The 15,656-nt window shown below is 45.0% G+C and overlaps 2 protein-coding genes and 1 long non-coding RNA gene across 7 annotated transcripts in view; 2 read left to right on the plus strand and 1 right to left on the minus strand.

Moving 5' to 3' along the window:
• The window catches only part of LOC309718875, a 236,129-nt gene that overhangs the window by 210,519 nt on the left and 9,954 nt on the right, over positions 1-15,656 (minus strand). The gene's annotated exons all lie outside the window — the stretch shown is intronic.
• LOC309718864 (ribosomal biogenesis protein LAS1L-like) lies at positions 876-6,996 on the plus strand. Its single transcript, XM_082554473.1, has one exon. The coding sequence runs from the start codon at positions 1,032-1,034 to the stop codon at positions 2,487-2,489; it is 1,458 nt and encodes a 485-aa protein (XP_082410599.1). The 5' UTR covers positions 876-1,031; the 3' UTR covers positions 2,490-6,996.
• Positions 12,143-14,986, plus strand: LOC309718872 (fatty acid synthase-like). Its single transcript, XM_082554483.1, has 4 exons — positions 12,143-12,518; positions 12,649-12,747; positions 13,188-13,439; positions 13,567-14,986. Exons 1-4 carry the CDS (start codon positions 12,429-12,431, stop codon positions 13,702-13,704), a joined length of 579 nt encoding a protein of 192 aa, XP_082410609.1. The 5' UTR covers positions 12,143-12,428; the 3' UTR covers positions 13,705-14,986.

The following is a 15,656-nucleotide window of genomic DNA, read 5'->3' on the forward strand; positions in this document are numbered from 1 at the left end:
ACCTGAAGTTCAGTTCACCTGACACTCGGACTGGCGGCTGCCTCGGGGCTCTCCTCCTGCCTCCCCTTCCCTCATCCACCTGCTGCCTCTGTGGAAGCCCCGCCATAGCCACCACCAAACAACGGAGTTATTTCTACACATCGACCTGCATCTGGCCAATCCACCACCTCTCATTGTTCATGCCGTTACAAAAAAAATAAAAAATAAGTCAAATAAGCCCGATGGCCAGTCCAGCTATGTTAACCTGCAACCAAATCTGCAGCTCCATACAGCAATGTTACGACTTAGATTACATCTTATAACTCATAACTCTTATGTTAGCTGCCCTCTGTAGCATACTGTCTGAAATATTCCACGGCTGCAATAATTCTTTAAGTGTTATTTTTTCCTTGGTATTCTAATTTCGCCGAAGTTTACTAAACTCAACAAACTTAATATTACTTACCGGGACATTTATTCTGTCCTCATTTTCTTTCACCGAAAAATTGTTTCCTGCAGTGACGTCTTTCGTGCTTGGCTCTCCTACCTTTGCTAACGTGATGCACATAGCGCAGAAGCCGATGCTGCATTCACTTACACTCGGATATCTGAGCGTCACCGTGAAAACATAATCGGACATTTGATATTTGATTGAATTTTATTGTTTTGCCTTTGGGGTGGCACCTGGGGTGGCCAGTCTGGTTGGGGGGGTGGCCTGTGCCCCCCCAGGCCACCCCGCTGGACACGCCAATGACCATAGCCAAAGAAAGCTCGTTTATGACCAGCATCATGTAAATAAGCGCTCTGTAGAACCATCGCTCCATCCTCCAATCCAGCAGGTGGCGTCAGCGTGCCCGCAGGGTGAACGTCAGCCACAAACGAAGCCGAAGAAACGTTAGCGTCATTTCCTGGTTGCTGTGCGACAAGCAACTGTAAAACTCGAAGCTCTGAACGCGGTCCTCTGTCATATAAATCTGCGAGTGGTCTCTGCGTGAGGCGAGCGGCTTTTCCCGGTGAGTGAGAGATTGAGCGTGAGGTCCGGAGCGCGCACAATGAATAAAAAGGGCTCTGAGAAAACACGCCATGTGGTAGCCTGGCTTAACAAAGCGGAGTGGGATCAGGTTCGGGACTACCTTTACTCGATGGACTCCTCTCTGCAGAGGTTTGCGTTAGAGAGGATATCGGCTTGGAGGGCCAGGTGCGCTGATAGTTTTCCCGTGGCCGTGGACTGCACAGCAGACCTCGTGCGCTGCCAGGTGCGGGACCGGTCCGGACAGCTTACCGGAGATGACTTGACCCTGATGTACGGGACGGCCCTGGTAAGATTTGTTAATCTTATCACGGATCGCCAGCAGGGGAGAAAGGCCCAGCCGCTGAGGCAACTGGCTGGAAACTTGAACATCCCCGAGTGGGTGGTGGATCTGAGGCACGAAATCATGCGTGGGACTCTTCCTTCTTTGAAATGGTGCCGAAAGGGATGTAAGGTGGCCCTGGAGTGGCTCCAGCAGGAGTTTTGGTCCAGACAGCTGGGAGGAGGCCCCGATGAGCAGCTCGTTGCCAGGCAGAAAGAAGTGGATGCCTGCAGAAACGCTCGGGAGCTGCTGATCTCTTTTCAGAAGGACCAGTACCAAGCTTTTGATGATGGGTCTCCTGAAGACAAGGGGAAGAGCTTGTGGCAGGCCCCCTTAGCAGACATGAGTTCGTTGCTGGGTGAGATCAAGCAGTTTGCACTGGGGTCCAGGGAGCTGTTGATTGATGTGCTGCTGGAAGACGGTTTTCTTGTTCCTACCATGGAGCAGCTGGAAGCATTAGGCTGTGCAACATCTGACAGTGCCAGTCCCACTGAGCCCAGAGTCCCACAAACCTTCCTGCGCTTTTGGCTGCCCCTGCTAAAGATGCTTAACTCTTCGTCTTTCATTCACCTCTTCCTGGAGAAGCTCTTTGTGGAACTGAAGCTGCTCAGCAAAGAGCCCAACGGTCACAGGTGTTTCTATATTTCTGCATGGATTTCAGAAGTCTTCCTCTGCAACAACAACAAATTTGAATATCATTTTGAGACAAGGTTGCAGAAGAAAGCCAGAATGAAGGACAGGATTTTCATCGACCGCATCAAGCTGAGGTGGCAGCAGCTTCTCTCTGCATGTCTGGATGCCCCCTGCATCAGCACACCTCACCTGATCCAGCTAGTCCTGGATGACATGGAGCATCCCCCCCCTCAGGAAACCAGAGAGAAGCTGTTCCAGCTCTGCTCCATCTACACACAGACAGAGCGCTCAGAGGCCAGCACACCTCTGCAGCAGCAGCAGCCCATATATACTGTGAGTATGCTGCTGGACCAGATGCAACACTCCTCACCGATGGACTCGGAGAGAAGTGAGGACCGCAAATGGGCAGACGTGCAGGCTGAAAGAGCACTTGCCCTCAGACACGTAGCAGCATCCCCGGGGCCTCGGCTCCAGCCCGGCCAGCTGAGGGCCTCCTCTGGAGCAACAGCGAGCTCAACAAACTGAAATGTGGACTGAAGCTTTTTTAAGTTACTTGTGTTATTTTTGTTACTTGTGTTATTTTTTGTTTTATGTTAAATGGTAAATGTTTTATGTTAAGCACAAGATTGTTGTTGTTGTTGTCATTCCAGCCTCCGCTGACTCTTGTTGTGCTAGAAGCAGTTTTGAAGCAAAAATACAATATTCAGAAGACAAAATGTTGTGGAATTTTAACCATGAGCACAGTGCAGGTTCAGCAGTTGTGATTGTTTCTGTCCAGTCGAGCTCGTTAACTAAACATGTTGGCAGAAGCAGAAATAAAACTTTCAGAAGACAAAATGTTCTGATTTAAAGAAGGACCAAAGGAAGGAAAGCATAGGTTTTGATTAAGTCTGATAAACTAGAATTATAAGGTATTGTTACATTAAAAGGAGCAAAATGAAATAAAAAGGCTATATCAAAAACAGGTTATAACATAGGAAATGTGAGGTTTTAAAATGAAGTTAGTGTCAGCGTTTTAAGAGAGTGGTAAAATGATGAGTAACGTTGAAGAATATATATAAATACAAGTCTATAAGTCAAGAACATAATTAGGATAAGGCTTTTGATTAAAGAGTCCCAACTATGATAAGTTAGGGAGATGCAGGAAAAGGTGTTTTGTTTCCTTTGCAGAAGATCTCGGCGACCACAGGGGGTGAGGATCCTGGAGGCCCGAGGCCGGATGGACCACAAGAGAGGGTCAGAGCGAGGACACAATGTATTGCGACCTCTGGTGTACCAGAGGTCGAGAGAGGGCGTGTGGAGCAGGGAAATTATTTTACTGCTATTGTTAAATAATCGTCATCGTCACCATTGCATTAATAATATAATCTGCAGCATTGATATTGCATTCAGAGGTTTAAACAGTGTGTGTCTTTCAGAAAGACTAAGTTGCAGAAAGTTTGCATTAATGAAAGCAGAGTCTAAGTTATTCTGAGGAGCAGGTTAGACGAGGCTATTTGATGAGCCTCTGGTCTGGTGGAAGGTCAGAAGTGCAACGGGTGAGATGAGAGAGCATTTGAGGACGACATATATACACACACACACTTAGTTAGAGAGAATCATTTATAGGTGAGAGGTTAGTTATGTTTACTCGCAACTGTGAAAGAGGAACAGTTTCTTGTTGTCTCGGCAAGAAAGAGGAAATACCTGGTGTGAATACGTATGAATGGACGGTGACTGGACGGACGAACTGAACTAAGGTTGGACCAACTGGACACTGAGGTAAAGACTGGACTAAGGCTAAGCACATGACTGATGACTGTTCTGTTTTAAGTTCATTTTCATGACATAGATTGGATCATGAGTGGGGAAAACTGAGCATTTTTAGTTTTGTACATTATTTTGACACATGAAATGTGTCAAAATAAAGGGGGGATTTAAGGTTTAAGTTGAAATGGGTTTAGGATCATTTTAGGACTTTTGGGGTGTTTGATGATTTAGATATGGTAAAACTGAGGCAGACATTGTTATTTTCATGTTTAAGTTGAAGGATTAAAATGAACTGAATCCTGGTTAGAAGATAAACTCTTTACACACATAAAGAGCATTTAGATTAAGTAAAGTTAATATAAAGGATAGAGCCCAGAACATGATATCTTGAACCAACTTTGAATAATTAAGGGAACATTAGATGAACACAGTAGATTAGTGAGGTGTACCAGAGAGAGGCTTTTTGTTTTCTATCCTTTACAGGAGAACATTCCAGTAACACAGCGACCACAGGGGTGGCAAGAATCTCCAGTTTCGCAAACAGGTCACATCTGGATTACACGCTGTGGACAGGGCGACCCCGGAGGCAAAGGTGGTGTGGCTGAAGGTGCTCAAACGCAAGTGGAAGGAGCCACGCTGGACTGGTCCATACGAGGTCGTTGCCAGGACAACTACAGCAGTCCAACTGAAAGGGAAGGGCGACACCTGGTATCACTGGTCGCAGTGTGCACCAGCACATGAGAGCTTGGTTGAGGAAGAGGCTTCAACCAACACAGGTGTCAACAAACAGAGGCAGAATAAACCCTCTCACCTGTGCAACAGGCCATTCAGTAGTCCACCTGGAAGGCTGAAGAAAGAAGAGCAGCAGCGGAGAAGGTCGTCACGCCATCAGAAAGGGGCAGTGATAAGTTAAAGGCTCCACAAAGAGGGGAGTTTCAGTCCAGAATCTAAAATCTATATAACAAGTCTAGAATACAAAGTTTATATAACATGATGCAAACAACCGAATCAGAGACACGTAATGGGAAGAAACGTATTAAAATGTTCCTTACAACTACATGTGTATTATATGCGATAATAGTAACCATGGCTCTGTTGTCTTTTGTCTGTATTTTGCAAGGCACTCCGGACCCCTTGTCTGAACACGGAGGCCAGTCCAGCCCAGCAGTTCCTGAGACTGTAGGTCCTAAAACAGGATCGCTAGAAAGACAAAAGCGCGAGGGGTCAGGTAAAGGTGATGAATGTCTCAGCAGAAATAATGGCATAGAGTTGAACTATGTTAAAGGGTCTACCAGCTCATTCATGTTAGATTTGTGTGACGTCATTAAATGTACAGGAGCCAGTAGTAGATGGAAAGTGTCAGACAACAGTGGGACCATTTATGCCAAAACAAGATAACTATGCATGTTTTAAGTTCTCTACTGATAATGAAAAGTACAAGGTGGGAGAGATCGATCCAACTTGGTGTGCCGTCACACTTCAGGGACGAACCACCAACAATGTAAGCGGCCCTAGCACGGTAATTGGAACCTGGGCAGGAAGTGGGCTCTATTATTATTGTGGGGAAAATACTCTGTTGGTTCATGTTCCTATAGGAAGCGTAGGGACATGTGCGATGGTGCGATTAGGAGCTCCACTCATGCTGATTGGGAATCAGGTAAAGGCTATTCCACAACGCAACACACGTACTCTAGCCGCCAGACGTCTGAGACATGTTTTGGTCAAAAGAGGGACCCAAGGTACACATGCTTATGATCCTCGCCTGAACTCGCCTAGGGGAGTTCCAGACGAATATAAGCTGGTGAATCCGATAGCTGCAGGATTTGAGAGTATATTCCTTTGGGTAACACCTAATAAGAATGTTGACCGCATTAACTATGTTCATTACAATCTGCTGAGACTTTCTAACCTAACCAGGGACGCCATGATGGGGTTCGCAGAACAATTGGGTCCAAGTTCTCTGATGGGAGTTCAAAATAGGATGGCGCTTGACATGTTATTGGCAGAGAGGGGAGGTGTGTGCTCGATGTTTGGAGATATGTGCTGCACGTATATCCCCAATAATACTGCCCCAGGTGGCTCAGTAACCCGAGCTCTGCAGGGCCTGAAAACTTTGTCTAAAACCATGCATGAGCACTCAGGGGCCTGTTCTTCGTACCGCGCTAAGTGAGTTAGCTGGATGAGATTGTTGACGATTTCGCGTGATCCTGGATCGTTCGGTTCCCCGAAGCCCATCCGGGACTTGCTGTCATAGCAACAGAGCCGTAAGCGTAAACCTGCTGGGGAGCAGGTTTACTTTATGTAAACAGGATTAGATCGCGGCCACGCAGGTATGTCCGCGTCATTCATACGAAAGCAACAGCGATATTCCACCACTGTTTCACCATAAATAAATAACATCAATGTAACTAAAGATAATGCAGCACTTGATCCTTTTATTGATTTCACACAGATACATACAGGTCATTCCCTAAAAAAGGGAAATGTACTATTAACATTCTATTACATGTATGTGATTATTACAGATGTAATTCATATTTCAGAGTAGTAATTGTAAATTACTTCGTGTAATCAAGATGAGAGACCACGGCTATAAAAGCGAAGGTGGATTTGGGAAGTCTGTCGCAGTCATATCCTGTCCGTTTACGCGAGCAACCCATTGCGGAAGGTGCAAGATTGATAAGGAGAGTCCTCAGAATTCAGCGTATATTGCGGGACAGACAGGATCCTTTAGCTCAGCGCGACAGTGTGCTCATAGAGAGATATCGATTTTCCCGTGAGGGTATTATTTACTTAACCAACTTGTTGACGAGGGGGTGCAGGACCACCACCTGTCTTTTTTTTTGCTCTGCCCTTTTCTTGGTTGCTGTTATGAACAAACAAACAGAGTATTCCAGGGTCTCTTTCCAAGAGACGACAAGCAATATAAGTGATAAATATTACCATTCTGTAGAATATTCTTATATTTCACTTTTACTTGTTCCCATGTTCTAGTGGGTCCTGTTGTGGCTCTAATGTGAAAGGGGATATAATATAACATATTATAATATAATATAATGTAATATAATATTGGATAATATGGTGTGATATGATAAATCTACCCTACCGCCTACTGGTGTTGGCCAGAGGGGCCGATGGCGCAATATGGCAGCCTGGCTTCTGTCAGTCTGCCCCAGGGCAGCTGTGGCTACAACCGTAGCTGCCTCCACCAGTGTGTGAATGTGAGAGTGACTGAATAGTGGCATTGTAAAGCGCTTTGGGTGCCTTGAAAAGCGCTATATAAATCCACTCCCTTATTATTGTTATTATTGAATTACTTACGAGTTTGATTTGTCAGCAACTTTCTGCCAGCCCTCTCTCCTTGCTTTTGCAGCCTTTGCAGTGTTCCCTTGCGTTTTAATTAAACTCTGAAACTCCTGAAATCCCTCACTCAAGAGTTCTTGCTCTGCTGCCGAAAAATACCGAGCGCGCTCCTTCGACATTTTCGCCGACCAATCAAAGGGTTGCCGATCAATGTTTCTACTATCGATGCGTAGCCCCTGTTGGGCCACCCAGTGATCTCACATTACTTCATCCAGCTATACTAATCGTCAACAACAGGTGTGTTCGGGGAACCGGAATAGCGAGCTCAGAGTTAGCGCGATGATTTGGTCTTGGATGTTTCATTTGATCTTGGATGTAGTAAGCGACGTACGAAGCACAGGGCCCAGGTATTGAAAACCCGCTGGCATCCTGGATGACATCTGTGGATGACATCTTATTACCTTAAAAGGCAAGTAATGAAGAAAGGAGAAGTTATATGTCAGTTTATAGTTATTAAAAGTATATGTGATGTACCCTTGTTTGCACGAATTGAACTTTTGTCCATCTGTCACCCTGTATTTTTGAACTGTATTGACGTAGGTGTGATATGTTATCCTATAAAACCAGAACCCAGTGTATTTTTGTCAGAGCAACCCATTCTGTATGCTGACGGTTGGTTGTTCTCCTGTGATAATAAAACTCATCGTTTGATTGCACTTTTCCGGAGCCTCCGTTGTTTTTTGTCTGGTCTGAAGTTGATCGATTTCGCAACAGTATGCACAAATATGACCCAAGATGGGACTCGCCAACCTGGATTGACTCAATAGGAGTTCCCAGGGGAGTTCCAGATGAGTATAAGTTAGTTAATCAGATAGCGGCCGGCTTTGAAAGTGTGTTTCTATGGATAACTCCGAATAAAAATGTCGATCGCATTAACTATGTCCATTATAATGTGTTGAGACTCTCTAATCTCACTAGGGACGCGGTAGAAGGCCTTGCGGAACAATTAGGCCCGACGTCGTTAATGGGAATCCAGAATCGAATGGCCCTGGACATGTTGTTGGCTGAGAAAGGTGGTGTCTGTGCCATGTTTGGGGACATGTGTTGCACGTTCATACCCAACAATACTGCACCAGACGGTACGGTTACTAGGGCGCTTGAGAGTCTGAAAATGTTATCTAAAACCATGCATGAGCAATCAGGTGTGAACACTGGACCGGGAGACTGGTTCACGTCTGTCTTTGGGCAATGGAAGAGTGTTGTTATGTCTGCCATGTTTTCTTTTGTTGTTTTTCTTGTCATATTGATGATTGGATGTTGTCTCATCCCTCTGGTCCGGCGGCTTTTAGTAAAGATGCTGGAGAGAGCCCTGAGCTCAGGCTCAGCAGGTTCAGCTGCGCCGGAGTCCATGATGCCTTTGAGGGAGATTGTAGGCTGGACGGAGGAGTGAGACAAATCCTGGTGTAAGTTGGGCTCGCAAGCGAGCCCAAGAGGAGGAGTTGTCAAGAAAAACATGTAATTTCACTGCCATTATTTCATTATTATTTCATTAGTCTGCATCACTTAGTATCAGTTGATCATCACCATTATCATGTATCATTTATCATTTAGTAAATCTGCTTAATCTTGTATTCCAGAGCACGCAGAATAAGACACATTCCTCTGTAATATTCTATTATGCAAAAACCACCAGCATCTCTGTGGCTCCAGGCGGCCCAAAGTAAAGTCAGATGAGGACAGCGACCTTTTGTTGGCCTGGACAGACAATCTCACAAACTGCACACTCGGACACACAATTGTTTAGACCAGATGTTTTCCCTCATCCATATCTGGGAACATAAAGCCTGAGAAAGTGTTAGGTTTCTGAGAAGCTGAGTTCTAGGAAATGTTCTGACGTCATATTAGGCTATAAAGCTTTCTGTAACGAGCAGAGAAGATCGAAGACCGGCTTCCCACACTGTATAACTGTGTGTGTTTAATAAATCACTTTTTGGACACTTCTGGGGACTCTGTCTGTGCTTATTTTTCCTTCCAAATAAAAAGAACCTTTACAAAAGAACTGTGCATTTCGTGTTGTTAAGACTGTTTCATCTGGGACCATTTTGCAATCTAACGCAAGCTTAATTAAGGATTCTGTTTGTTTTATTCCTTCTAAGCCCAAATGAATTTCTTGTGAATCTGTCTACTGTGAGCCTGGTGATTTTGTTACTGATGCCTGACTGCCAACTGTATAAAACAAAAAACTACACACAATATTCGAAGCACATAGCGCACAGTCGTAAAATCACCCTAATTTTGGTATGATCTGAGCTCAGGCACTGGGTGACTGAGCATAGCACTTACGCATGTGAGCGAGGGGGGAGAAACTGCTGCAGGAGAAGCGTAGACAGGCAGACAGAGGAGAGCTTAAGTTTGACCAGGTACCAAAGCAAATCATTCATACTGTACAAATAATGTAAATATGACGGTGTATCACAAAAGATTGATATCAAACTGATCACTTGACCCATATTACGTTACTTGCTCTTGGAGTGAATCAACAAATGGGGAAATGAAAATCCGAACAACAACAATGATGTTTTTTTAGAGAGTCTTAGCTTACATGTGTGTTTATTTCATATTTTCAGTTGTTTCCCTCCACGGCTAAACAAAGCACTGTAATCGGTTTCAGTTATGTACTGATGAACACAACAATTGACATAAGTGGCTTCTTTCAAAGAAAAAACTCAGGTAGATTTTATTTTATATATTATGCTTTGTATGTTGTTCAGTATATTTCTATGCAAAACAAGAGGAATTTCAATACACAGCAGTATATTCACAGCTGAAACCAGATATTTACATACACTTTAGGGAAAAAACATAAAAACATTTTTTTTTTCTGTTAAACATCAATTTAGAGTGAACTTGCAACTAGAAGATCACTGGCTGCTCTCTGCCCAGCATGGAGGTCACTGCAAACTCTCGGTACCTCAGCAGAGCTGGCAATATCATCAAGGACTACTCTCACCCCAGCAACCAACTGTTTGAACTATTACCGTCAGGCCGACGGTACAGGTCACATAAAACCAGGACAAACAGATTCAGGGATAGCTTCTTTCCCAGAGCTATCACCGTAGTAAATAAGAACAAAAACAATTGAACCTATTCCATACCGTCACTGTCATTATATTATGCTGCTATTCATACTGTCATTATATTAATGCTGCTATCCTGTATATATTGTACAAACTATTGTTTGAGTACTTACGATTGTTTTTTTGTACTTTTTATATTTTACATTTATATTTATTATTGAAACTTGCACCAAGGGAGTGGCACTCCAATTTCGTTGTACTCTGTACAATGACAATAAAGGCTATTCTAACTTGTTTTGTTTTAGATAAATAAATATTGAAATATCTTTTGAATTAGTTAAATGTCAGAATATAGAGAGAGAGAGAGCTGTCTATTATTTATCACTTTCATCAAATTTAGGAGTACATATACACTAAGTTTATTGTTAATTAAGAAGAAAACTGCAGATGATTGCATTCTGATCTTAAGCAGCCTCTGATAGGTTAGTAGAGTCGGATTTTTTAGTAGAGTCCTCTGTCCTCTGCTGGATGTGTTGGAGAACACTTTCAGCCCTCTGAGGACTGCATACCACTGCCTGAGCCAAGCCAATGTGCCACTAAGCTCCAGCCAGTGTCCACACTGCCAGAGGTCTCCACACATGCTGGTTCGGTGTCTGTCTCCGCTGAAGGGTCAGAGGAACCCGTTTGAGCTGTCTGTCTCGGCTGGAGGGCCCAAGGGGCCCATTCAGCCACCTGTCTATGCTGAAGGGTCAGAGACCTGTTCGGCCTCCTGTCTCCTTTATAGTCGAAAAAGATGTGCTCCTGGTGCACTGGCCATTGCTGCTACTCAAATCGAGCGTGGACCTGGACCTCCAGCAGGCCCCGGGGACCTACGTCACACCTTGCTCTTGTCTCCCTTACAGCTGAAAAAGGTCCATGCTTGTGCCCTGGCCCTTCTGAAATTCCCTCTCCATTTAGCCGAGGCAGTGAGTCGGCCTCCTGTCTCCCTTACGGTCGAAAAAGATGTGCTCCTGGGCGCGCTGGCCCTGCTGCTACTCACATCGGGCGTGGCCCTTGCCCTCCAGCAGGCCCCGGGGACCCACATCCTCCCCTGCTCTACTCCCCCACTAGCTTCTTCTCCTGCAGTTACCCTCCACCACATATCCAGCACATATCCAGCTAACCCTAACCCACTACAATTCGTCCTATTTGTAGCACAAGTGGAACCAATAAGCAGGATTCATTGGCAAGCAGACAACCAGTTCCAACTACTGGGAAGAACCAGTGCGATGCATTTTGTGGTACGCGTCGTGGTAGCTCCTGCTAGGATTTAGGACAGACCTGAGGCTGATGAGAAGGATCTGGGTGTTGCAGGGCCGTCCTGGCTGACACGGCGCTGCGTGAAGCTCTGGGATGCTGCCTCTGGACTGGCACACTGGGGTGGTGGTTCCCCTGTTTAAAGACCTAGACCTGAGCGTGTGCTCCAACTGTCACACTCCTCAGCCTCCTCTATGCCAGGGTGTGTCTGTCAGTCAGGCCTCTGATTCAGGAGGAAGCAGTTTGTGTCCTGGTCATGATCACTGGAGCAGCTTGTTATCCTCTCGACTGCAGGGTCTGTGGGAGTTTGCACAACCAGTCTACATGTGGTTTGTGAGGCTTCTACTTTTGTAGGATCTTCATCTTACAGTACAAAGAGCCTTTGCTGCAGCTGTTGTTGTGTTTTGGCGCCTCATGGATAACTTTTCATGTCATTTGAGTTTCAGGCTTGTTGGTGTTGCTGAGCTGTGTGCATCGTCTGCGTGGGTTTGTCAGCATAATGGGGCTCATATTAAAATGACTTTACAGTCACAGAGAAAAACTTTAAAACACAAAATCAACACTTTGAACCATCGTGGAAACTACGTGTCCTTACTTGTCATCAAATGATGAGTGTGCGTCCTCACCAGGTGTCACAATCATGTGTATCAAAACGTGTGTAACTGTTAAACAGCAAAATGTGTTAAAGCTGAAAGTCTGACTGTTCAAAGGTGAAACTACAAACACTTGTACATATACAGCTCCCTCCATAATGGCCTGAGGAAAACCAAAGACCTGATGTGATTTCATGTTTTCTTTGTTTCACAGTTTAAAAGTTTGTGGTTCTGTTCTCAGACCTTTGTCACTCACATGTTGTGCATCAGCTGTTTATGTCACTGTGCAGCCAAACTAACTCCCCTCATGTGTTTCCTTTGCAGCTGCTCCTCTGGATAGCATTGAGTCCCTGGCTGCCTACTACGTGAGCTGCGTCAGGCAGGTGCAGCCGGACGGCCCGTACAGAGTCGCTGGATATTCTTCTGGTGCCTGTGTAGCATTTGAAATGTGCTCTCAGCTGCAGACCCAGAATCAGCCTGTGGAGTTCCTGTTTCTCTTTGATGGCTCACATTCATATGTGGCAGCGTACACACAGGTCAGAGAAACACTCGCGCATCTTTATTTCATGTATATGCTGTATAGCGTGTGTGATGTTGGTTTTGAAGGATGAGCTCTGGTCACATGATCTGCATGTGAACAGGTTTAACTGTGTTTTTGATTTGCAGAGCTACAGAGCCAAGCTAACACCCGGCAACGAGTCTGAGGCTGAGACTGAAGCCTTGTGTGCCTTCATCCAGCAGTTCACTGGCATTGAATACAACAAGGTATACTGTCTCTGACCCACAGGTTCACACACAAGTATTCCTTTATGTGGCATCAGCGTTAAAGGCCACACAACCTGAGCTTTTGCCTCACGGCGCCTGTAAGGTAAAGATGGTGACTGTAACACAGTCTGGAGCTGCTGTTCCAGCACAGTCTGTGTGTGGTGCAGGTTTGACTCAACAATGATGTGATGTTTGGAGCTGTTATGGAGACTAAAGTAAAACATGCGGTTAAATCAAACCTTCGTACAGTTTCTCACTGAAAGCTGACATTTGTAACTCCTGAATATCAAAACATCTTCATTTTGCATTTTCATATACATAAGATCTGTGATGTTCATTAATTATGTGTCACTTACTTTTCTGAAAACAACAATATCTCCGCGAGCACGCGGTAACGTTTGCTATGAACTTACAGTCGTCTCCATGGTTACATCCTACAGCTTTTGGAGACTCTGCTCCCGCTGTCAGACCTGAATGCACGCGTCAGTGTGGCCGTGGACCTAATCACCTCCGCTCACAAGGACATCGACCGAGACTCACTGCACTTTGCAGCCTCCGCCTTCTACTACAAGCTAAAGGCTGCTGATGCATATGTACCTACTGCAAAATACCACGGCAGCGTGAAGCTGCTGCGCGCCGAAACCAGCAGCGAATATGAGCAAAACCTGGGAGCTGACTATAAGCTCAGCGAGGTACCGATGCACATTTACATCAGTCTGTAGTACTTATCTTCACTGTGCGTGTGTGCGCTTGTGTGTGTTTCTATAAACTCTGTCTGAGCCTTCCAATGTTCAAACTGTGTACTGCGTCTTTCTTCAGGTCTGTGATGGCGAGGTGTCGGTCCACGTCATCAAGGGAGATCACCACACTTTCCTAGAAGGCGCGGGGGCGGAGTCTATCAAGAACATCATTCATAACTCGCTGGCTGAGCGAGCTGTCAAACCAAGGGAGGGTTAAACATCCACCGTCTCTTCACCCTAATTCCTCAGCTTTCCCCAAACTAGACTGTAAATGTGTCGTTATAGGAAGTGTTTGCACTGCTTATGTTTACACGCTACTGTTATCCTAATATCCCAAATGTTAATGGTTAGTGAACCAGTCGACATCCCATCATCTCACAGCTCCATCGATTCCAACTGCAAGTTTTGTTTTTTGTTGCCATATGTTGTTGTTTGCAGAAGTTCATCCCACAACAAAATAACGTGGTTAAAAAATGAATGTAACAAAGTAACAAACACTGACACATTGATTGAATCCTGAATTACATAACATCACTCAAATTGGTGTTTCTGCTCATGCAGACATCAGTAGACAGGCAAACGCGCTGCGACCAGCCTGATGAGCGACTGTGGAGGGAGGGCTGACCCTGCAGCCGTGTTTCTGCACACTAACTACTCGTAACACAAGTTGGAGGCATTTCTTTATTTTGTGATATTTGTTTACTTTTCAGTCATGTGACCACACAGTCATCAGTTACAGTGGCAACCAGCAAATGTTTACGTTGTCAATAAGTTAACAACAAATTAAGTGTTTCATAAACTGTGTTTTAACAATGACACTCGTGTTACTGTAATTTACAGACCAGTTATTTCACTAATTCAGAAGAAAAACTGCTTCTCTTCATGATGGACTGTGTCAAACACACGCTGTTGTTCTGACAGACGCCTGTGACAGAGGCGTCGCTAAGGACCAAATGTGTCTCTTCAGAGGTTAATCAGAGATGTGAATGATCACTGTAACAGTGAGATCATATTTACTGATGTAACCTCTGAGAAACTGTTTCCTTTTAAAGGCTTTGGTCCAGAGATCTAAAACCTCAGCAAATAATCCAAACCTGAGTACAACAGCTGGCCTGAGACCTGTGATTGGGTCAGTGAAGGAAGCTGCTGATTGGAGATGAATGTGCTGAGGAGTCACAGTACGATGGACGTGACAATAAAGGCCTCTGTGTTTTATTGTAACATTTCTGTTATGTTTTGTAGGACTAATAAGGGCCTCAACAGTCGCTCAGTGTTTTCCTTCATTGTAACGAGCCTGTCCCGTTGGATCTATGATTCCTGTGCTTTTGTTGTCGTTACTATTTCTGATCATTTATCTTGTAAATATAGTTTTTGGGTTTTGTTTTTTAGAGGATGGGTCAGTTTATCAGGGACTGAAACACAAATCCTGTTGGCCCAGAAAATTCTTAGTCGCTGTTGGCGCCACCCGACCGTTTAGTTCAGACCATTAAAGTAACGACTGGTTCTATATGACACTTTTCTACATGCAACAAAGGTGGTGATGGAAGGAGGAGAACAAACTTTTTTGTCTGTATTTAATAGCACAATGAAGACCAGACAGCAAAGCAGGGAGGGAGAAATAAAGGGCCTCAGGTCAGAGTTGAACCCGGCCGCAGCATTTACCCCATGACCAGGTGACGTGGTCACCCGCCCGACCCTTACGCACAGCAGTATTTCACGTCAGCTACCAGGAGTATGTGGGTCGAGCATGCAGACTGAACTTTAGCTGCATGTTAGAAAGCCGAGTTTATGAATGAAGGCTAGAACAAATGTCCCGGCTGAAGGAGGAGGGGCTGCAGAGGTGTATAAACACAGGTGGGCGGGGCAGGGCTAGTGTGCAGGATGACTCAGTGACCTACACTGACCCGTGTTGGTGAACATTTTGTTAAAGTTAAATGTTTTCAAGCTGACAAGTAAATTATCCAGCGAGCTAAGTTGAGCTGACCGACGTGCAGTAAGGTTTTCATGCTCTTCACTAACAGCTGATCGCTGAGAATATATCAACAGTAATAATGTCCTGTAATTCCCACGGCTCTGTATGTCACACCTGCGTATGCTTCCCCATCACATTCATCACCTGTTCCTCTGGTGTCTCTGATTGGAGCACGCAGGTGTGTGGAGCAGAGTGAA

The sequence above is a fragment of the Aulonocara stuartgranti genome (assembly GCF_965226115.1).
Source record: "Aulonocara stuartgranti genome assembly, chromosome: 12".
In the NCBI taxonomy this organism is placed as follows: Eukaryota; Metazoa; Chordata; class Actinopteri; order Cichliformes; family Cichlidae; genus Aulonocara; species Aulonocara stuartgranti.